Source organism: Pteropus alecto, unplaced genomic scaffold, assembly GCF_000325575.1.
Source record: "Pteropus alecto unplaced genomic scaffold, ASM32557v1 scaffold67, whole genome shotgun sequence".
NCBI lineage: Eukaryota > Metazoa > Chordata > Mammalia > Chiroptera > Pteropodidae > Pteropus > Pteropus alecto.
This window is the reverse complement of record NW_006441061.1, coordinates 1,683,817-1,707,961: the sequence shown is the minus strand read 5'-3', so window position 1 is coordinate 1,707,961 and position 24,145 is coordinate 1,683,817. Positions and strand designations below refer to the sequence as shown.

General features: G+C 36.9%; 2 protein-coding genes and 1 pseudogene across 8 annotated transcripts in view; all 3 read left to right on the top strand.

Moving 5' to 3' along the window:
* The window catches only part of SCAI (suppressor of cancer cell invasion), a 113,073-nt gene extending 102,573 nt beyond the window's left edge, over nucleotides 1-10,500 (top strand). For both annotated transcript variants that reach the window (XM_006917959.3, XM_025051135.1), the window contains exon 18: nucleotides 1,563-10,500. In XM_006917959.3, the coding sequence (XP_006918021.1) occupies nucleotides 1,563-1,709 (147 nt within the window). In that variant the 3' untranslated portion in view covers nucleotides 1,710-10,500. The remainder of the gene's footprint in view (nucleotides 1-1,562) is intronic.
* A 1,159-nt stretch (nucleotides 10,501-11,659) lies between these two features.
* Nucleotides 11,660-24,145, top strand: part of GOLGA1 (golgin A1) — a 37,679-nt gene continuing 25,193 nt past the window's right edge. For 2 of the 6 annotated variants that reach the window (XM_025051301.1, XM_015594296.2), the window contains exons 1-7: nucleotides 11,661-12,211; nucleotides 12,407-12,460; nucleotides 13,343-13,645; nucleotides 17,983-18,073; nucleotides 20,037-20,111; nucleotides 21,099-21,196; nucleotides 22,490-22,522. In XM_025051301.1, the coding sequence (XP_024907069.1) occupies nucleotides 13,511-13,645; nucleotides 17,983-18,073; nucleotides 20,037-20,111; nucleotides 21,099-21,196; nucleotides 22,490-22,522 (432 nt within the window). In that variant the 5' untranslated portion in view covers nucleotides 11,661-12,211; nucleotides 12,407-12,460; nucleotides 13,343-13,510. The other 4 variants (XR_003048234.1, XM_025051302.1, XM_006917958.3 and 1 more) reach the window with 4 other exon arrangements.
* LOC112484867 lies at nucleotides 23,390-23,508 on the top strand (annotated as a pseudogene).

The following is a 24,145-nucleotide window of genomic DNA, read 5'->3' as shown; positions in this document are numbered from 1 at the left end:
AGGTTCGTTTTTATTGTTTTTCCTACTGGTTATGGACCTTATGTTCCTAATTCTTTGTACTTCTAGTAATTTTCTGTTATCCTGAGGTTGTTGTAAATTTTATGATGTTGAATTCTGGAATTTGTTGCCTTTCTTTAAAGAGTTTTACACTTTGTTCTGGCCGGAGTGAAATTACTTGCAGATCTTTTTGACCTTTCTATGGCTTGTTTTTAAGCTATTTTTTGGGAGGTGGGGGGCGGATTTAGACTAGAGTTAGTAGCATAAAGATGTAAGCTCCTTTCGGCCTAATACTAAGAAGCACGATTCTTCTAGGGTCTCTTTCATTTGTTGCCTGTTTAAACAGATATTCTCCACTTCAGGAGAACCTACAGTAGTCCTTGGTAGTTCTTATTTTTTTCTCTGTTTTAGGGTTTTTGAACATTTCATTTTTGTCACAATATTTAGTGTGGTAAAACAAAAATTTGCTCTTTGTAATGTGCAATGAGTGAGGACTACAGGAATAAGATAGAAATGAAATTTGAATATATGAACTGTTTTGTTAAAAATAGGAAAAAATTAGAAAAGTGGTAACTTATTTCTTCAAGATATTTTAAATGTATGACAAATTATAGTCTGCAGAAATTACCAAATGAAGAAGAATTTCCAAATGACAATTACCTCATTCTTGAAATTGTCTCTTTCTTTTGCTTCCATGTATTATAAAATTTGTTTTTCTATTATCCCTTTTCTGTTTCTCTGTCTTGTTTTGAACTTTCATCTCCCTTTTTTAGGAACTTTTTTTTTTTTAATCCTTGCTAATCTTAGAAATCTCATCCATCTTCATGGCTTTAATATTCATGCAGATGATATCAGTGTGTACATATACTGCTCAAACCTGTCTGCTGAGATACAGCCCTAAATTTTCAAATTCTGGTTGAGGAGCAGTTCTATTGGTATTACCTTGTTACCTCAAATAAAATATTCCTAAAACCCGAAACTTATACTATTTCCAAATTATTTCCTCTTTTACTTCTCTTTTTCGCGGTTGCTCCCAATCCTTCTCCCAAGGCATCCTTTACAGAAATCTCAGTTATCTTTGACATCTCCTTCTTCTATAATTTCCCAGGCCTATTAATTTGACCTTTTCGGTGCTTCTCACATCTTTTTCTTGTTTTAATTAACACTGCAACGTCTATTTATTCATTCATTTAACAAATAGTTGTTGAAATTCTGTATATGCTAGGATTTCGCCCTCTTAATGAGTAGGAATTATATTGTTTCCTCAATATAGCATAGTTCCCAGAAATAATAGGCCCCAGTAAATATTTGTGAATTAACTCACAAAATTAATATATTAGGTTGGATCATATGATGAAATTGTCATTTCTAAGGTCAAAATGGTCAAATGTCAGCAATTTCATATGTTCAACAAATATATTACCAATAATAATCATACCATTTGAAAGAGAAAAATACATATTAAGTTATTCCTTAATATTGTTTATGTTAACTAATATTAATGCTTTTCTTTTTTTTTTTCCATTAAACTATGAAACTTATATTTTCTCTTCTTTACCTATCAGGAAACACGAAATTATCCAGAATCATATCCACAACTGCCAAGGGATGAAACGGTGGAGAACCCTCATCTCCAGAAGCACATTTTGGAATTGGCATCCATTCTGGATGTTCGAAACGTGTTCTTTGAGAATACCATAGATGACTATTAAAAGAAAAATCCTCTTGTCAAAACAATTTTTCATTTGCCACAGATTTTAAATGGTGCAGTTTTCTAATGTGGTGACAGACACATAGTGGTGTTACTTAGGTTTTATTTTTTAATTTAGGACCACCGTTTTAAAAAACACAGACTGAAAAAATTGTTCACACTTTTAGGGTAACTGTTTTAAAATACAGTCTTTCAGGTCTTTTAAAAAACTGAATTACTCTTGGAATTTTTATTTTTTTGGTTTCGAGGTATGGATACTTACCTCCAACATCTAAACTTACACTCAAATAGTCACTATTCTCGCCCTGAGAAGAGTAAATTATTTATTTTTGTATAATGAGGAAAATCATACTCTTAAACTTGGACTTTTCATGTGTGGATTTGGAAAATGTAAGTGTTCACAGAGATGAAACTAGCCAGCATGGACTACCAAATGTCAAGAACAGTCCTGCCATAATATTTCTTTTCATTCCAAGTTAGTAGGTAGAAAATGTGTGATTCTTTGAAGTATAATCAAGACAGTTCTTGAAATCATTTAATTCGTTTAAATACTGTAAGAGTTTCAGAAACTGAGTTTCAAGATTGATTTTGCATCGGAATACTAAATCTTTAATTGGGGTCTTGAGATGATAAATATCATTTGGAATGTGTGAGTCCTGTGTTATTATGAGATATCTTCACATATTTTGTTTTCTTCGTAGCCTTTGAGTGCTAGAAATTCAAAAGAACAACTTTTAAATATTTCTCTTAAAAAATCAGATTGTCGGTTTCCAGTAGGAATTCTCTTTAAACTCTTAACTCATGAGATCAGCTTTAAAGACTGTCTAGGTTGAAGTCCATGGCATACAGTACAGAGTTTGGCATCTTTTTGCCTAGTTGAAATTTATAAGACTTCAGAGTCAGAGATATTACTAATTTTAGTTGGGGGGGTAACTGAATAGTTATTTAACCTAAAATGGAAGTTCCTTTTGCATTGACACTTTGGCAATAAGATTTTTTAAAACTTCTTGTATTTAATATTTTATATTCATGCACAAGTTTTTATTTTAATAGGACTCAGTGTATAATATGAATATTTCTGTGTTTTTCTTCCCTGTCATCCCTTTTATAATTTCACAGGCACTAGCTATGATTTTTCCCCCCTTCTTTTGACTCCACAGCATTCAAGAAAGTTATGAATCAAAAGCCTTTCTACCTAATTTTCTGTACAGGCTCACATTCTACCTCTGGCAGTTCCAGGGGAAATGAGGTGATTGCTTGTGGTGCCTCTTTCCTATGTCCCTAGGGAAATTTTACTGTAATATTTTTGACTTGGTTTTCATTTCTGGCATAGAGAATTATTTGGGTCTGAGTTATTCATATACCTGTTCCAATTTGTTTATTTTTCATCCGAGGTCTTGAAGTTATTGTTCTGGGTTTGGGGGAACTTTATGTCGTTTTATTGTTTTCGTTTGTTCTTTTAAACATTATTTCAGAAAGCTGTGGACAAGTTATTCTGGAGAGAGGTTTCCTTTGCTAGCAGGTTGTTTTTTATTGTCAGATAAAAGCTGCTCTCCTTTATTTTCAGTCCCTTAATATACTTCAGAGCTTCCCTTTCATCTCACTGTTCACCTAGACTACAGCAATAGACTAGTCTTAGTTGTCTGACCTTTTATTTCAATTCTCCTAAAGTTCTGTGCCAGGAATGTTTCTAAAAACATACTTTCCTGTTCTCTGATGCTTAAAATAATATTTTATATCCTGAGCTTTATCCTTGCCTGTTTAGCATAAAGAACACTGGTCTGAGAAAGAGGAGGCCTGAGTTCTAATCCTGGCTTTCCTAGTAAGTAGCTTTATGCCCTTGACAGGTGTCTTCATATCTCTACTTTTTAGCATTCTCATCTGTAAAATGGAGGTATTGACCCAAGGGGGCCTATGTAACTTTATGGTTCTGTAATTTGAACTCGTGGTTCCAAAAGACATTGATTTCCCCACCCCTGCCACCTGGACTAGTTTTCTTGATTTTAGTGTACATAACATTTTTCTTTTCTACATCGTAATTTACATAGTTTTGTTTCAAGAAAATAGCTGCATCCCACTTAGTTGTTGGAGAAACTAGTGCAGAGAGAGAATCTCCTGACATATTAGAGCTTTTGTGATTAGAAACGAATTTATTGAAGAACAAGGTGTCTTAGAACTCACAACTGGGGCACAGATGATGGCATTGCACCTTAAGCTAATAGTAGTATAAGTCTTTCCTGATAGTTGAAAATCTAAAGTGAACTGAAATGATCCAGAGAGGAAAACTACTAGATAATTCTAAAGTATCGTTTTATTCATGCCTTCAAAAAATATGTGTATTGAGAAAACAACTATACTCTAGATTTTGTTCTAGGCATTGGGGAAGCAAACAAAGTAGATTAAAAATTCTCATCTTTATGAAACTTCCATTATAGTAAAAGGAGTCAGGCAATAACCGTAATAAGTAAATTTATGTTAGAAAGTTATAAGTAGTATGAAGAAAAAGTTAGAGCATACATAGTAAGGGAAATTTTTTGTTTATTTTGGGGCAAAGAGCAATGTTTAAATGAGTGATCAGGGTAGGCCTCACTGAGGTTCCATTTGAGCAAATACTTCATATTTCTTTGTCTTTAGTTTTTGTTTTTTTTTTACTTTTTTTGAAAGTTTTAAACATACACAGAGTTTAACGAACCAACCCACTACCCAGCTTCTACATTTTAAGGCATTATTTTAATCAAGGAAGAAGAAACGTAGAACAATCACCCCATGGGCTTAAGATGGCAATGGCAAAGACTCATTTTCTCAATGCATACTGTTCCCTTTTATAAATATAAAACTGCTAGGCGCTTTATTTATTTTTAGAATTCACAGAAATTTAAATATTGGAATTAAGAACAAAGCAAAGCAATGAAAAAGGGCATTTCTTTCTTTTCAAATTGCACAAACTTCCCCTGGAGATTCTGATACAGTCTCTCACCTCCCTTAAGAATCACTCTAAACAAAATAGAAAGTATAAGACAGCAAGAAGTCAGTAATACACAAAACAATTAAGCACAATGGAATTATTTTTTCTTTCTTTATCCGTGTATTTCTGAAGTTGGGAAAGCAACTGTCGTCTCTATTTTATAGAAGAGAAATCTGAGACACGCCTCCAAACTGTCAGTTTATTCGTAGTGATAGAGCTAGAACTAAAACTCAAATCTCCTGATCTCAGTCCAGTCTTTCTGGTTGCTCAGGTTGCCTTCTATAATGAACAAGACAGAAATAATTAGAGATTTATATTTTGGCACAAAGGTTATGGTATTTTTAATATATCAGATATTGAAACCAGTAAATCAGTCATCCCTAGGAAATGTTTATTTATTAGTTATAAAAAATCCACAAGTTAGATATTTTATCTTTGGTTTTAGCCAAGATATATTCTGTGCGTGCGTGCGTGCGTGCGTGTGTGTGTGTGTGTTTTCCTCCTAGGAAGTGGTGCTCTCGAAACCTCTCAAAGCACATAGAATTTATTGTACCCTTTATATTTTTACATAGTTGAAATGTTTTGAGATAATAAAAGGAAAGTGCAATCTAGTCATGACAAATTTTCCTGATCTAGGATCTGGGTTTTATTTTTCCACACTTGTGGCCACTGCCCTTCATTTTCCTTTTGCAGTAGAATTCCATGAAACAGATTAGGTGGTGATTGAACCTGAACTTCATCGAGGGTAAAAGGAAAAGCAACAGATTTGGTTTTTTTCTTTATCAATTATGGAACTTTCTGTAGCATTCTCCAAATTTAGTCTCTGACCTGTGCGACTTAGTAACTTTCTGTCTCTTAGAAGGGGTTTGGACTCAGTCGAAACTCTTGTACTTAGTTATCCATGGAGACTTGTAATCAGCCTGATATACGGAGAACATTCTAGACTGGAAATATAGTAAGGTACCAAGGTCTGCAAACTTGGCTACAGCTAGTGATTTAGAACCACCTCCCCACACTGAGTGAGTAAAAAGATTTGATATATGAATGGTATGAATCTCCTGGTAATATTTTGGGCATATATTTGATCCTGTGTGTGTGTTTGGAGAGCATAAAGTATATTTACATTGAGGGCTCTTTTGTTGACTTTATTTATTTGAAATTCTTATTTTATTTTTAATGGCATGTGTATATTTTTATGATGCTAAATGCAATCTCTGTGTATACTTTTTGTACATATGTACATATTTGTAAATATGTTGGTATGCAGTGATACAGTATGTGTATATTATATACCCATACCCATTGTGGGCTGAATTTATTTAAGTTCTGTGAGGACATCATAGTGGCATTGTTCGTGCTGCTGTAATTAGGTTGTGGCTGTATCTCATTCATGAGCCTCTATTTTGAGGGGCTCATGTTTGGGAAAAATGGACTAATTTGGAGTTGAAATTAGGGATACAAAGATCTTAACAGAAAGCTGGATATTCTTAGCTTTAAACTCATCTGCCAATTTGCATTTAAATTGATAATAAATTAGTGATATAAACCTAAAAAAAACCTAAGAATGTGAAACTGAGACACCAGCAGGTTCTTAAGATGTATTAGTCCTTTATTTTCTTGATCCATAGTTGAATATTATTACTGAGTAGTATTTATATTGAGAATCAAGGGGCTGTAGAAAAAATTACTTTGATCACATTTCAAAATAGATAGGAAAATTGTCCTTTAAATAGAGACTATATTCTTAGTTGCCATTTCAATACCTGATACTGAATTTTAATTTTGGAACAAATTTTTTTTTTTCACCGATGTGTCTCATTTTATATCTGTCTCTGTGAGGCAGAAAGAAGGGGCATTAGCTAGGAGAAGGCTTTACCTAGATGGGGTGGCGTTTCCTGAGAAACAGGAGGTTGTTAATCTGTATATTTGCAGCAGCTCTGATCAATTTAGTCTTGTCTTGGCATTTCCGACTATAGATTTTTCTTATTGGAGTTGCATATCAAAGATGAGTGTGTTCATCTGAGAAAATGCTTCCAGTGAATAAAATGCCTTCAGTTGTATTTCTTTGTCTCTATGAGACCACTTATGTTCTGCAAATTGATGATATATTCACACATGAGGTAGGACTCTTAACATTTTAGGTGTATGATGTGCTATGAAATCTGGGCCTTCAAACCTCTACCAAAGATGACAGGTGGGGGAGGGTAAGAGGACAGTAATTATGTGCAGTGCAAATTTGTAGACTGATGAAATATCACAGAGTATCGGTGTTCAGTTACTCCTGTCTTCACTGGGCATGTTTATTTGCATGGAAACGTGTAGAAAGTGTTTAATATACACTTGAATACATTCACCGCAGAAATTAAGTAGAGATTATTTTGGCATGATAAAATTTGACTGCAAAGCGACTGTTTACCCATTATTCTTCAGAAGATTAAATCTAGCTGATCGAACATTCAATTATCTTAGAGAAGTTAGAGTCAAGAGTCAGTTTTACCACCCCCAAAATATTACATTTGCCTCATCATTGTATTTTTAATAAAACAGCCACCTATTCATAATACTTCTCAATTACAGTATTAAATTTAAAATGAACTTATAAATATTAAAATTTGATAATATACCATTTCTGAAAAATCAGTGAAAACGTTCAAAGTGTTGTTCTGTTTTAGTAACCAAATCATTTATCGCAAGTGGAGAGTAGCAGAACAGATGTTATGCTATTTAAAATTCATGGACCTGACTCAGGCTCAGTGTGGACACTGATTCTAGGAGAGCACCAGCAATAAGTGGAGTAGATGACATTCACGTTGTGGTTATGACCTCTGACTCTAACAGTTGTAAAGCCAGTTACTTTGCAGTTAAATAAGGTAAGAATTTCTTAGAAAACCAAGCACTTTCCCCCTATTCTTCTGTACTCTTATTAGACATTTGTACCTACTCGTGCTGTATCTCCCATTCTTTCCTGGATACTGACCACTTAAAAAAATCTTTTCCAAAGGCAGTTTGTCTTCCTTGATCTAGAATTTCAAAACATAATATTACACTATTTCCCAGCTTCACTGAGTTTTCGAACACAGACTTCTCAAGCATGCCTTGTGTTTAAGGAAAAATAATTGATGGGTGAATGGAATCAATCACCTATTGAAGAGAAGGGTGTCAGAAAGATGATGTAGGGGGCATGCCCTTAATTGGGTAAAGATAAATATATTAATATAACTAATTTGTTGACGCCATAGAAATATTCAGAACTCTGTAGATATGAAATGTTTTCTTAAGCTAAAATTGGTGTTTTTCACTTATTAGTTTGGTATAATACTTTTGAGAAGAATTCCATTTCCGCATAATGCTGTAACTTAATCACTGAAGCACCATTTCTTAATTTGAAAATATTTTTATTTGTTTTTTAAAGTTATTTTTTAAATTAGTTATCAAACTAAGCAATATTTAACAGTAGATCAGAGTTTTTTAGTAGTTTGAAATATATTAATTCCGTACTCGAGTCACTTAATCATACAGCCTGAATTTGGTCCTAGAACAGAATGTAAATTGGGAATATTTTCCTATTTTAGTGGACAATTCCAATCTATATTCTAAGACAATCATCTTTTTAGGTATATATTGTTTGTCGAGACATTGGTAATTGCAGGGTTCAGATTATTAGTTTCTGATAGGCTTATGGAATGGAAGTTAATAGACTGAGTGATTGTATCACTTTCAGAATGAAATATGGGGAATTCTAGTTAGCCTTCCTATAGGTCTGCAGTAAAAATATTTAATATTTTATGTTGTATTACTAGAATTTTCTCTTTCGAAGCCCTTGTGAATGTCTACTTGTCAACAATTGAAAATTAAGATTAGTAACGTTACAATATGACCCATAAGTTTTCTCAGACATCAAATCAGTGTGATCAACCATTGTAAAATGTGAAATGATCATATATAGTCATTTATGATCATATAATTCTTAAATTGGATTATTTCCAAACCATAGAGAAATAACTACTGTATTTTTCAAAATCTTATTCCTACCCTCTGCATGTTACTAATTTTTTTCTAAATTATAAATATATGTTGTGTTATATTAAAAACCTACAAGAAAATTGCTTTAAATGTTTTAGGGCAATAAGAATTTTTATTACAATTTCTTGAAGAATAAGGTTTTTTTAAAACTTATTTTTTATTAAAAAGAACTTTTAATGGTTCAGTAAAATATTTTAGGACTTTGTGTTCATGGCTTTTATAGTTATCTGGATACATTCTTTTCGTCATATAGACCGTATGGCTAGTTCTCCAGCTTTTTGTTTTTAACAAACCTTGCTGTTCAACAATCAGAGAGTCTTATATTTTGGAGGCTTCTTCTAGTTGAGGTAGAAAGGTCTTAGATATTAGGAAAGGCAGGTACAATATTCTAACATTTTAATAGTAGAGCTTACAAGTAAAGGAGTTTATCCAAATAGATTATCTTCAGTGTGTAGCATCAGTACAAATATTGGTTTCATTAATCATCGAATCTGATGAAGCAGTTGTAAATCATCTCTTACTTGGCTCTAAAGGTTATTATCATTTCAGGCCACATTATTTTCTCTGAGCAGTTTCCATTGTAAGGTTGAATATCCTTTTTCTTCATCACTAAAGATTAAGATAATCAAATAGTTCAAATAAATTATGTTTGATCTTTTTTCCCTGAAAATAATATTAAACCCTATTGTCTATATTATGGCTATTAGGCAGAAATGCCCTTGTTTCAATCATAGCAGAAGTTACATTTGGAGAATATAATTACTTGATTTTCTTGATTTTCTAGTGGTGTGAAATACTTTTTAAAAATTGTGCTTGTCTGTAACTGAAATGTTATAGAATTGTAACACTATAGGGATTATAGAGTTATATTTATTAGCTCTCCTCAAGAGATCGAAGCACAATAATTTTCATGTAACAGTTCTTATCCAAGTGCTGCTAATCTGTCGTGCAAATAATGAAGCTATTTGGTTGCCTATCTAGCTATTCACAAATCACTGTAATCATTGAAACTTAGTCTTGTTGCTCATTTGTATTAAATTTTGGGTATTGTGGGTTAATACTTTAGAACAAAATCTATCAATTCAACTCTGAGACAGCAAACCATTTGAATTCATTAGTTTTATGTGTATTATCAGTAGAATAAATTTTGAAGGGGCTATTCACTACCAATGACTAAGGGGGAAAATTATATTGTCAATCTCTTTTGACTTGAATGTCTGTGGTATTGTAAAAGTCTTGTTGTGTTTCTAAATTGCTTTAGCCATACATACTCTTAAGGAGGTTTTTCTGTTAACGTTCTTTTTCAGCAACCTCTTTGTTTTGTCTGTTATGGTTAATACTTCATAGATTTTAGAAATCGAGAGGTTATTGAAACATTTTATTTTCTTGAGTTCATCACTTTTGACTCTTGTATATGTGATTTGTCATAAAGGATAGCAAGCCTTTCACGAACTACTTCACTAAATGAATTTGAGTAAACACTGTGATTCTACAGAGCAGATTCAGTAGGCCCCTGTCTTTCCAATGTTTTCTTCTGTTTTATGGTGCCTACCACCTTGAGGGCGCTTAAATACTAGAGGATGGAAAGTTAAACATTGTCGTTTTGATGTTTATTGAATAACCAGATTACAGAATATTTGATTTTTGTCGTCAGTGTATTGAAAGCATTTTTGCATTGACAAATGTTCTCTAGGAATGTGACTACATTCATCAGGTGTGAACTCTTGTAAATGAATTTTGTATCTTGAATTCACGTATATATTAAGTGTATCATCAATATAAAAATAAATATTATTTGCTTAAAGTTTTTGGTACTTAAGAATTGTTGACAACGGAAGTGCTAAACTGTTAAGAGTTTGCGTCTTTCAGATAATGCCTCAGACATTTTAAACTCTCGCGGTTTTGGAGTCAATGCTTATTCTAGTTTGTGTGTTTCTTCTGATTCCTGGTCTTGGTTTTTTCCCCTTCCCTCCTACTGGTGGTTAGAACTGGGACATGCAGAGGAACGGACTGTTTCAGGGGAATCCGGTGGCGTTGGGTCGGGAGCAAGAACAGCAGCTCCGATGTGAAATGTCTGGTTTGGTTACACTGAGGAGTTCGGAGATCCGACTTGGCTCTTAATTCGCATTCTAACTTTGTACAAGGCAGTGTTACCTCCCCGGACTTTCTTCATCTGAAAAATTGGGAGCCCATTAGTGGATAGTGAAACATGCCACCAGCATGTTTCTTAACGAAATGCAATATAGAGTGAGTGCACTATATTAGGGAAACTTCAATGGTACATAATATCTGTGTCCCGGGTTGCGATACAAAACGCATAATCTACATAGAGTAGGTCAGAGACCCAAGGCGCGAGGTCGCAAGCTTCTGTGTGAGAAGGAGGCACAGACTTGGAGTGGTCACCTACCACTCAGTGACAAAGTGGCTGTGCAGAGTGCGTGGGACTGGGAGGCGGGGGAAAGAAATGGAAGCTCCAGGTTGGCCCAGCGCAGCCGCCGCTTTCTATCCCGCACGGCATACGCTGACCCCACGGCACCAACTGGGTTTTCCTTTTGCCACGAGCCTCCTCCCACTTCCCCTGTTCTGCACCAACTTTAAAAATAAGGAAAGAAAGGTTTCGGCCACCCAGTCACCATTCGCAGGTCGGGCCGCCCGCTGACGTGGCGGTCCGACCCGGTAGATCGCCCGGCCTCGCGTCGCGTCCTAACCGGTCCCGCCCAACCGCCGCTCTAAGCTCGCGCCGTCGGCCGCGGGGGCCGCTCTCGGGCGCATGCGCGCGGCCGGGCCTCCGCGCAGCCACTTCCGGCGCGCTGGAGGAAGTGCGGTTCCGGGTCGCTGCTCCGCTCCGCGGCGGGCCGTGGGGGCTGGTGACGCTGGACGGCGTTCACGAGAGGCCCCGGAGGCGGGGCTCCCCCAGCTGCCCAGAGAGCGGCAGGGGCGCGGGGGGGGGCCGGGACGTGAGGAGGCCCCTTCTCCCAGTATCCTCGGTCTGCCCCCAAAGCGGCCCGGACGGGGTTGCCCCAAGGCGCGGGGCGGTACTGGGGTTCTGAAAGGGCGAGGGTAGGGGCAAAGGTGGGCTGCCCGGCACTGGAGTCTGGAGCCTAGGGCTCCGGGATTCCCCCCTGTGCTACCTTTGACAAGTCACTCCTCTCTGGGTCTCAGTTTCCCTGCTGTCAAATGGGAGAGATGGGTCCCTCCTTTCTTTGACAGTCCACGCACGGAAGGATCTGAAAGGAGGCTGAGTGAGTGGGATCCAGACTGCCGTAGCAGGCACCTGCTTACCTTCCTTGGCGTTAGGCGGCTGTCTATTACCCAACTTAGCAATCCTTTTTCTCAGCGACTTTCTTAGTGCAAGTCAAGACTCCAGCATCTGACTAGATAAACTGTCAGAATCAGCAGAAAGAAATACTGGCCCTGGGAAACCTTAATCTCATTCAAGTTATTTCGTTCAGGGGCTCCCAGTGCGAAGTGAATTTAGGCATCTACTGCAATGAGAGATTCTATGCTTTGTGCCTGTAAGTGAAACTCTTAGGCAAATCACAAATGCAGGGGAGACCAGGGTGAGGGACGGTAGCCCACTGAGGATTGTGGCAGTGACATGTTTTCTTTCTCCCCCTTAATCCTCCTCTCTCCTCTTCCACTCCCCACCCCCAACATTTGGCCTTACACTTGAAAGGAAATGTCCAATGCATTTTATCTTTTGTCTTTAGGCAGAACAGAACGCTTTGACCTCCGATCTGTTTTAAATCTAGTAGATAATCCAGGTGAGTAGGTGGTTTACAGACATCGAAGGTAGAGTTTTTTGAAGAATTGTACAGACTTAAATGGATGATCTGAAATGGTAAGAAATCATTTGTAGATTTTTGGTAATAGAGCTTGGATATCCTGTACAAAACCTGAAAAGTTAAGGTTGGAACTGGAATGTTAGTGTTTCATACACCACAGGGAGGAAAAGACATTTGAATCAATCTCCTTGTTGAATATCATGTAAAACATTCTGAAGAGAAGAAACTGATTTGAGGTAATTTTAATCACCCTTAAAGAGAACCATACAGCATTTTCCAGGAACTGTTTTAAGGATATCTGATACCTGTATAATATAGTTGTCTGGCTTGCCTGGTCTTTTCCAGGTTGTCAGCTTTTTCCAGTGAACCAGCTGATTGCAAACCATCTTGGAGTATTGGAACATTATACTTTTCCCCATATTGAGTTACATGTTTTTGTCTTCATTTAAAAAAGAGAAACAAAACTATAGTTAATATTGGGAGAAGGATTCAAAACTATTATGTGATGTTAATGTTTGCCTTGGAAATTTTTACTAATGTGTTATATGCCATAGCCCACATGGTGTAATGGAAAAAAAAAAAAGAGACTTGTGAGTCAGAGTCTTGAATTCAAATACTATCCCTGCCACGTCGTCACACAGTCTTTGGCGGATTACTTCACCAACTCGAGACTGGATTTCCTTATCTGTGTATGCATATGAAGGACCTGAGTGCTTTTTAAATGTTCAGTAATTGTGTTCTATTAAGTATACATGCAAAATGATGAAACTTAATTTTGAAACCTGAAGTTTAACATAGCGACTCAGATGTGAAATCGCTCCATTGTTTAACTTATGGCTCTGTGTTTCATCTGATTTATAGATGCTGTGGTGTTGCCACAGGTCCTTGGCCCATATTTAAGGAGGAATGCAGCTAGCTTGGATATCTGGAACTTTTTAGGCCCCTGTCTCGGAATTCCTGGTTGCTGGCCTAAGGACCACTGTGGTGGTTCAAGAGCTGGTCATCAGTGCAGGATAGCCACACAGCAAGATGTTTGCAAAACTGAAGAAGAAAATTGCAGAAGAGACTGCTGTCACCCAGCGACCAGGAGGTGGTACTAGGATCCCACGGTCGGTGAGCAAGGAATCAGTCGCCTCTATGGGAGCTGACTCGGGAGATGACTTTGTAAGTATCTTCTCTCATTTTTAGTATTTGGTACCATCTCAATAAAATTTTAAAATAGTATTTCAAGGAATCCTTCTGATAAGTATTTTCTTTTAAAATTGCAGTATCATTTGTAGTTTACATCTGATTCTTCCTGTTCTGAGGTGCTAAATATTCTCTACATTGTCCTCTTATACTCTTTTTCCATCTCTATATCTTGTGTATTTTACATTTCATTTCTCAAAATACTTTCGACCTGTTGTTTCTGCAGACAGACACATACTTTAATTGCTTACTAAGGACTCTGAGTTGTGTGGAGTTAGCCAGAGTGCACTCTTTTATTGGGAAAATTGATAAAAAGATGGCACTGATGACTTCAGTATGTCCCTTATTTGTAAAGTACCTGAAAGATTTCAGAAAATGAAGATGCCACTGTGTTAGGTCAGGTAAATGTCATGGCTTAGGATTACAAGTATGTCTTTGGCATGTGACAGGATCCTCTTAAAATCAGATAACTTTTTAAAAATGTTTTATAATGCTCGTTATGTGTAAAATAATGTATATAAAGTATAAAGCATCAAAATAAAACGAATGCTTGTGAATCTGTCACTATCCAAAGAACTAGAACATCATTACTGTTCAAGCCACTCGTATGCTCCTTCCCAGGTCCCTTCTCCCTCCCTCCCCTCCTAGATATTGTGCTTATTATTCCCTGCTTTTAAAAATATCCTACTAGATATGTATATATTCATAAACAATTTATTTAATATTGTTTATTTTTGAACTTTATAAAAATAGCATGCTATTTTTATAATAGAAGTCTTCTTGGACTTCCTTTTTTTCTTAATTCAACATGTTTCTAAAATGCAGGTGTTACATAAAGCTGTAGTTCCTTTATTTTTACTGCCGGATAAGGTTCCAGCATTTGCAAAGCCTTAGTTTATCTCTGTCTGCTCCTGGTGATAGACACTTGAGTTGTTTCCATGGTCAGATGAGTCTTCCTCCTCCTCTCACATCCTACCTGTCCAAGTCAGATTACATGGCAGAAACAATTAGGTTATTGGGACAGAACAATAAGATTACTAGATCTCAATTATCATTGGTTCCTGTATTTAGTAGGAAATACAAATGTACATTTGATCACCAGGCTGAAGGATATAGTTTTAATGCTGAGCTCTGTGGCAGAAATACCTGTTTTGCCTTCATGCTGACATGCTAAATGAAGACTTTCTTCTCAAATTCATTCCTGATACGCAGACTGGCCCGAATTCAGGAAGTATTTTGCTTCGAGACTTCTAAAGTTACCTGTTTGAAGTTAATTATATATGTATTCTGATCCTCACTCCTTATCTTCAGACACCTGTATCCCACTGCATATATTTCCCCAACCAGATGTTTTCTTCTGGTATCTCAGACTCTAAAATGAACAAAACTGAAAACATTAACTCCATTTCCACATGTACCTTCATCCCCCAAAATCACCAACAGAAACCTTGGAGGCATTTTAGACTCTTCCCTTCTTCACTTACTGTCCAGTCAGTCAACAAGTATTTGGCTTCCATCTCCTAAATGTCTCAAACTTGCCCTCTGAACTCCACTCACTAGCATTACATTTGCTTCCATTTTATTTCAGGCTGTCTTTGTTTCTTGGACAAATGTGGTGACCTACCTGGACTCCCTGCCCCCAATAACTCCCAAAAGCAGATCCGTTCGTGTCTCTCCAGTGTTTACAACTCCTCAATGGTTTGTCCATCATTTTCAGGAGGAAGCACAAACTCATTATTGTAGGATAGTGCTACACTCTCGTGGGCTCGTCACAGCTTACCTATCCGGCCTCATCTCACTCCACTTTCCTGTACTCTGTGCTCCAGCCCTATTAAACTGACTGTACTTTTTGGAATGGACAACATTTCTTCATGCCTGCAGATGTTTGCATACGCTGTTTCCTCTCTCACAGGAATGTCTCCTGTCTCCTTCTTTCACTTCTGTGTTCCTCTGATAGACTCTGGTGCATCCTTCAAAACTGGGCTCACATGTTACTTCCAGGAAGCCCCCTTGATGCGACCTGCCCCTCTCACCCCCTATACCCTTTGTCCCTCCTGGCTGAATTTGGTCCCTGGTCTCCTACTTACCTCTATAAGAGCACCTATTACACTGCATCGTGTAATAATTGTGCTTGTTTGTCTCTCCCACTAAAGTGGGAGCTTTATGAGAGGCAGAGTGTAGCAGTTGTGAACTCACGTCAGGTTATGGAGTCAGACCTGCATTTGATCCCCTGCTCCATCATTGTGTGACTTTAGGCAAGTCCCTTCACTTTTCTATGCCTTAGTTTCCTCATCTGTAAAATTGGGATAGGAGCTGTACCTGTCACTAAGAGGACCCATGGGACTCAGCATGTAGTTTCACTCACTGCTATCATTTATTACAGTGAAAGGATCCAAAGCATAATCAATAAATGGAAAAGGCTCACAGGGCAAAGCCTGGAGGAAAACAGGCACAAGCTTCCAAAAGTCCTCTCCCAGAAGAGTTACGTAGGGCACACTTGATTCCCCCAGCAGTGATCTGTGACAACACAGGGTGAAATGTCTACCAGAGAAGCTCGTTAGAGACTCAGTGCCCAGGGATTTTACTGGGAGGCTAGTCATGTGGCACCTACTGCCCAGTATTTACCAACATCCCAGACTCCCAGAAGGAAAACAGGTGTTCAGCATAAACCATATTTTCTTGCACAATCAGTTTAGGTACAATGAGCCATTCTTATCAGGAATAGCGGGAACCCCTTTAAAACCTAAGTTCCCATAAGTCAACCTAGGGCACACCTTATAAGCAGGCCTTGCTAAGGATAGCGGTGTCAGGCCTGTGATGCTAACTCTTCTATATGGTATATAGAACTTCGCAGTATAGCGCCTGGCTCTTAACATGCATTTCATAATTAGTGGTTGCTGCACGTGCTGCTGTCATAGGAAAAGACTTTGTTTTACCACTATTCCCAGCACTTAGCACAATGCTGAGAATAGGATGTCTCACTAAAAGTAATAATCATAGCTTCTAATCATAGATGATAGGTATTGAAACTAATTATGTGCCAGGCTCTGTTTTAGGGACTTGACAAGTATTCCTTTATGTAATCCTCATCACAGTTCCGTGAAGAAGATCACCTTTGTTATCATGGATTACGAATGAGGAAACCATTGCAGAGAAGTTGACTAATTGGCCCAAGTTGTTATATTTTATAAGTGTTGAAGATGGGACTTTGATCTAGGCCTCCACCTGCAGAGATTTCCTCTTAACTATACACAATACTGAGTCTCAGTAAATGTTGAATGGGCAAGTGGCTAGATGGGTAAATGAAAATTTAAAGTCAATTGTTCAACCAACTTTAAAGACTGCCTTTATTTTATTATGAGAATAAAATAGAGAAACATGACTAGATATTAGATATTGTCATTTTTAATTTTGTTAGGTGTGATAATGGTATTGTGATAAAAGGAAATGTTCTTATATTTTAGAAATGTTTAACAAAGTAGGATGAAATGTCATAATATCTGTTAAAGTACTTTGGTAAAATAAAAGTTGATGAAGCAAGTATGGGAAAACATCAGCAATTGTTAAGACCGGCAGAGAATGTTCATTAAACCATTCTCTCTACTCTGCTGTATTTTTTAAAATTTTATAATCAAAGGTAAAAAGAAAAAGCAAGTTATTTATTAGCAATAGTAAGCAGTACTCAAAGTAATGGAAGTACCCATATGTTTTAAAATAATGTAGATTGTTAGGGAAAATAGATGTCTCGTTAATATCTTGATTAATTGAATATTTATTATCTGCTAAGGTTTTTGGTGCATTTTAGAGCTTTAGATTGACACCCCTTTGTTTTCTAGGTGAAGATACTGAAACTATCAATGTCAGTGATAGTTTTTTGTCACAGACCATACTTTGATCTCTTGCTAACAAACCTTCCCCTCTTTATCCCAGGACTTTGCCTTTGGAAAAATAAAGTGATAAAATATGTTTTATCATTGAAGATATATATTTTTTTGTATTATATACTTGGTTGTTATATGATCATAATGGATTCATTCACCACCATTTATTCCAATAGCGTGTACACACACACACACACAATTTATCTGTTTCTCATCTCATATCTCCTTCACATTATAGATGGAGATAGTGTTGCTTCTACTTTACAGATAGAGAAACTGGGGCCCAGGGAATTTAAGAAGCTTTTCATTGATCACAGTTAAAGTGTAACCAAACCTAAAATAAGAGTTGTCACTTTCTGGGTCAGAATTGTGGTCTCATATGATTGAAAACCCATGTATAAATACGACCTTCTCTTGTGTCTGTCCAAACAGGCTTCTGATGGAAGCAGCTCCAGAGAAGATCTTTCCTCTCAGCTTTTGAGAAGGAATGAACAGATACGGAAATTAGAGGCCAGACTTTCTGGTATGTCCAAGAACCCATAAAAAACAAAGGAAATTTGCCTTGTCTGACCCTCTGTCCCTGTAAAATAGCTGTATAGTATAATTGTGTAACTTTGACATATTTTGATCTTAGTCAAAAAGGAGTGATTTTTACCCACTTTGTTCCCTTCTTTTGTTAGTGTACTAAATAGTATAAATTCAAAACTGAGGTTTAAGGTTTAAAAAAATAATAACTTCTGTTCTTCTGCTCCTGAGGTTTCTAGTCATGGATATAAAAGGTATTAAAAGTATATATAGAATAGATATGACCATCTTTTAGCCATTAGCATAGCTTGCTTTCGGGTGGAGAAGGGTAAGGAATACTATTTACAGGAAATGGCCAACACGTGTTGAAGTCTTCAACACTAGAAGGCTTTGGTGCTATGTGGCCACTTGCTACAGCTACATAAACCTACGTAAGTGGCATTCTGGTCTTTAGGACACTTTTCAATAGTGTTTCTAATTTCAACACCTGTGTAGAAGCCGTAACTCTCATTATGTCTTTTGTGTGCACTTTGCAATTTACACAACTCTCATTATATCTTTTGCCTGAGCAAGGCATATTTGTGATAGAGTTGTGAGTTCTTATTTTGGTTTCTGCCAGTGGATACATTTAAAAAGCTTCATCCTGTGAAGTGGTCAGTGCCTTCTATGTTTTGTCCCTTGGCTTTATGCCCATTTTATTGGAGTGAAAGCAGTAGACTACAAAATTCACCAAATTGTATGTGAAATATCTGTATTGGTGCAGTTATCAAAGGTCCCTAGTGTAGCTCATGGCTACTGGTTAGTGTGTTATCTCATTTTATCCTCACTGTAGCCTTCTTAGGCTTAGCAAGGTTAAGGTCACACAGGTAGTAGCTGGAATCCAATCCAGATTTGCTTGATGCTGGAGTCCACGTTCTTAATTACCATCTGCTTTAAATGCAGTTACCATCCTGTTACCTGTACTGTGAATATTGTCAGTAACAGGTGATATAACTTCGCATTTGTTTAATACTGTGGAGAAAACTATAAAATAATCTGTACCCTGTCTAATACAGAAGGAAGGATAGTTTAGGCTTGACTTAAGGTAGAGAAGAAGGAACAAGAAAGAGAACTGACATTCGTTAAGCCCAGTTATATCTTAGGTATTTTCCTATAGGCTTAGTGTGAATAATAACAACAGTAGCAGCTACCTTTTATTGAACATTGTGTGCCAGGTGCTTAAGGCATATAAAACACTTAGTTTATTATCTAATACACCTTTTGAGGTTGGTACAATTAATACCATTTGATAAATGAAGAAACTAATACTTAGTATCAATAATTTGCATAAGGACTGACAAAGAGTTGGGATTTGTACTAAAGCTTGTCTACTTTTCCACTATACCATACTGTATTCTTTGGCACCCGGGGAATTAATTCTGACTTTCACCTTTCAAGTGGCATAGGCAGCTCTGTTCCCATGTAGAAAGGAAGCTAACTTTTCTAGAGCATAAAGAACTTTCACTATAAAGGCAGTACTGTGGTAGGGTGTTTGCAGTTGTCCTAACCACTGTTACTAGTGGTATGGATTGTAAGGGGGCTATTTAGTGAGTTCCCTTTGATCTATCCTGCCCAGACTGGAAGAGAAAGTGAAAACCAAGATTTGAAATTAAGTAATAAGATAATACTGGTTTTCATAGCAGGGCACTTCTGATAACCAGACCAGGCCCAGTTCTTGTTCCTTATCAAGGCTAAACAAATCTGCCTGTTTGTAGTCACCATTTACACCATGGATGGTTTGTACTATACCTGTTTGCCTGTGTTGTTCGTTGTTAATGGAAGCTGTCTGCCTAGCTTTCCTTAACAGGAATGGTTTTCAGGCTGAGAAAGTCATCATCATTTTCACTCATTTTTTTGTTTAATTAACTTCCTTTCCTGATGTTTGTCCATTCCTGGTATGTGCGTCACCCTCCTCACCCAAGACTATGCTGAACAGGTCCGAAACTTGCAGAAGATAAAAGAGAAGCTTGAAATTGCGTTAGAAAAACACCAGGATTGTACGTATTTTTTTTTTTTTTTTTTGGGCTGTCTTTTTTTTTCCCAATCTTTTTAGAGTTTAGTTTTTTGAAATGAAACAGTAGTTTATGGTTAAGTTTGTCCATCATAGCTCAAATCTTTATTTTGTGAGCATTATACAGTATTTCTTAATCAGGTCGACATAACATTTGTTTGGTATAAAATAGCATACTATTTGGTATATAATAGTCTTTGTGTTGCCTTATGGGCTTGCTTCTTAGGAGAAGGCCACTATGTGTATCAGCTTGTCTCTCTCCAGTTGACCAGTTTATTGGTTGCCCTTAGATTTTAGTAGAACCTAGTGCCCGACCTTTGGACCTAGATTAGGAGACTTTGGCTCTAGCCACAGCTCCATTGCTGCTATGTTCAGTAATTGGGGGAAATCTCTAACTGTCGTCATTCCTCCAACAATAGAACATACATTTTGTTTAGTCTACCCTAAATCATATGTTTTCCTTTGGGTTCAATCCAAGAAAGATGCTAACAGAAATAGAAAGTTATTTTCTGTTGATATAATATATATTCAAATGTGTTTAAAGGAAAACAAAATGAAAGAAAGGGTTTTTTGTGTTGCTTTGTTTTGATTTTTGTTTTTGTTTTTAATTCTGATAAAGTGATAGTAGCCATCACTTAGCAACAGCATTGTTGTTTTCTGGCAACTTACCTAACTCAGTATTCTACCATTGTACCATTTAAAGTTACCTTTTGGCATTTTCCTAAATGTATATATTTGACAAGTACAAAAAACAAAAACAACAGGAAACAAACAAACAAAAAACTTTGGTTTTTTACTAAACCCAAAAGATTCTGAGGAGGTTGAGATGGATCAGGTTTTTCCCTGTATCATAATTCACATATGTGACTTGGCCTTTTTTGTTAAATGACAGTTGTAAAGTAATCATGTGAGCTGTCTGTCATGCTGTTTCTGAAATATTTCCATATCTCAAATAGAGCCTCTTTGTTAACAGCTTCCATGCGGAAATTTCAAGAGCAGAATGAGACATTCCAAGCCAACAGAGCCAAAATGGCAGAAGGACTGGCTTTGGCATTAGCCAGAAAGGACCAGGTATTTTATATGTGACACTGCCCAAGACAAGTGGAAAGATTTCAGAAATGATGACATAAACCTGGTAGAAAATATTTATAACCTAAGAGAAAAGGAATGCTATGTAAGTTCTTTAAGATTTCACCTGGCCTTTGGTTGGAAAATTATCAAGAAGCTTTACAATTATAATCATGAAATACATCCAGAATGTGAGTATCGTTGTATAATTGTGTAGCTGGAGTAGGGAAATAGTGTGTTTATAATCTGGCGAACCCCAAGATAAGGAAAAGGGTCTCTGTCCTCTAAAAACCTGTCTCTAAGCCTAGACCCAAAACACTTGCCTTCTATAGAGCAGAAGATGCTGTCAAACTGGACATCATACTTGATGTACATAGTTCTTAAAAAAACCTGATCACAAATTTCAAGTCCAGCTAGCTAGACAGAAGGGAACTCCTATAATTTCATTTGAACCATCCATTGAAAGATGGTATTACTGGCTATTACAAGATAAACATCAAGGTATTATAATGATAATCCTGATTTATTAAGACAGGATCAATTTATTATGTTGCATTTAATAAAATTTATTATTTACCAACAGTAGATGGAGTGATTGGTTAGTTGGTTTTAAAATATGTATATGTCACCTAGGACATTTACTGGCCAGAAAAAAACATCATTCACCAATACTTAGTGGATAACTATGATATGAGTGTATATAAAGGAAGAAGGTGGATTCTAATTGTAGGCACTTGGGATATGTCTTTTGTACCAGTGGATATTTTTCCCTGTTCTGTGATTTGTGAATAAGGGGCATAATCCCTTTTCCTTTAACGTACATCAGATGGCATAAAACATATTGGTAAAATCAAGGAAAATAATTTTTAGGGGCTGCCGAAGACCCTCCCCTTCAGTAAATTAATTTCTAAACATCAATTGAAGAGTTACCAATTCAGCTGATCCCAGCTACCCACCCTCAATAAATTATTATAGTAATCATGGAAAAACACTCAAGAATAAGCTAAACTGCATCAGAACAACAGATACAGCTTTGCTTGGGTGCTCTACTTAGTAAAAATCTGCAGCCTTATATTTGTGTTCTAGAATTTTATATAAAAAAATAAAAATTCATTTTCTTCTTTTAGGACTCTCAGCTTTCTTACTATTACGCCAACTTCATGGTTTTTGTTTGTTTGTTTGTTTTGCTATTTCGTTTGGTGGGTTGCTTTTGGGAGTAGGCTGTTTTGTTTTCTGAAAATCTTGATATTACTGATACTCTTCCCTGGAAACTATTTTTTTGTTGTTTCGTTTTAGGAATGGTCAGAAAAAGTGGATCAGCTCGAAAAGGTTAGTTCATCTTTATTTTTGTCTCTTTATGAATGTTGGCCTCTTCTATGGAGATTGGACAGTGATTTTTCCAGTACCACCCAGTGGACTGATTGCTGTACCACCTCTTGGAAACAGGGTGATTAGACACTGACTTGAAAAGCTCATGTCTTCCTCTTTCTTGGTGGGCGTGCCCTCCCAATATACTCTCCACCCCTCTCTTACCTTTCTCTGTGTACCTGAAGGCTGATAGGACCCACGTCAGTGGGGCTCCATTGCCCTCTGGCTGCTGATTGGGTTCCACCAGTGGGGAACACCAGAGGAATCCTGTGTGGAAGAAGAGTGATGGGGATGTTCATTCCTCAGCCTTCTCTATGTGGGCGCCTTCTGGTTAGTTGTATCCGGATGGCCACAGCTTCAGTTGGACCTTCAGTTTATCCTCTTAGCATCATTTCTCTCTCTGAGTTTCATGTAACCTCTTCATCCCTTTGGCCCTTCACGCTCATCTGTTACTAGTACATATTCTCTTTTGGGTTGTCTTATCCTGCCTACAGCTCTGAAAAGTCCCTTTATTTAAACTTGTCTCAAAATATCTAATCTGAGTCTGCCATCCGTTTCCTGCGGGGGCCCTGACTAACACTCTGGTAACATTAGGAGGACTTTTTGAGGAGGCCTGGGGAAGAAGGGCATTTCTCCAGGTTCGGCATTGAGCAAATAAGAAAACCTCTTGGCCAGACACAGATGAGGAAAATTGATTGTTCTAACACCATAGCTCATCTAACATTGTAGGTGCCTAACATAATGTATTCTGGCTCCCAGAAATGAACAGCAGATGAAATTTCAAGCCTACAATTAGAAAAACATTTTAATTTAAAATAATCAGTAGTAGTCTACGACCATGCTACCCTGAACAAGCCCGATCCCTTCTGATCTCGGAAGCTAAGCAGGGTCGGGCCTGGTTAGTACTTGGATGGGAAACCACCGAGGAAGACCAGGTGCTGTAGGCATAAAAAATAAAAAAAATAAGGGATGTAAGCTGACAAGGTCCTTGCAATCTGTGAAGTCAGCCAACAGTTGCCTCGCCTAAAAAAATAAAATAAAATAATCTATAGTCAACACCCTCAACCCAAATTATATGCTACTACCTTATTCATTCCTTGTTTTCATTGAGTACTCCTAAGTTATTCTTCATGGTAGAAAAATTATTTCTTAGATTGATATATTCAGTTGCCAAATATATTTATGATTAATTTTATTAAACAACTGAGTTTTATTATTGCTCCATTCTTGAGATAAAACACCAAGTTAAACCAGAGGTTTTCTTTATGTGTTCTATAGAAATCTGATTATTAAATCAGCAACATTTATATTAAAAAATTACAGAAAAATCAGGCTGTCACTCAAAGAAATGTGTGCCTGGGGGGAAAAAAAAGCTCTAACCGTGATACTGATGATGGTCTTCTTACATATGGTGGTATGTTAAAGTGTTCTTATCTTAAAAGAAATTCTTAAGGTTACAGCAGTTGAAATTCTCATTGGACTTTTTTTTTTATCTTTTAAAATTATGGTAAAGAGGGATCCATATAGTACTGAACTAAATAAAACCTCAGTTCACTAAGGAGATTGTTCTCTTTCCCCACCACC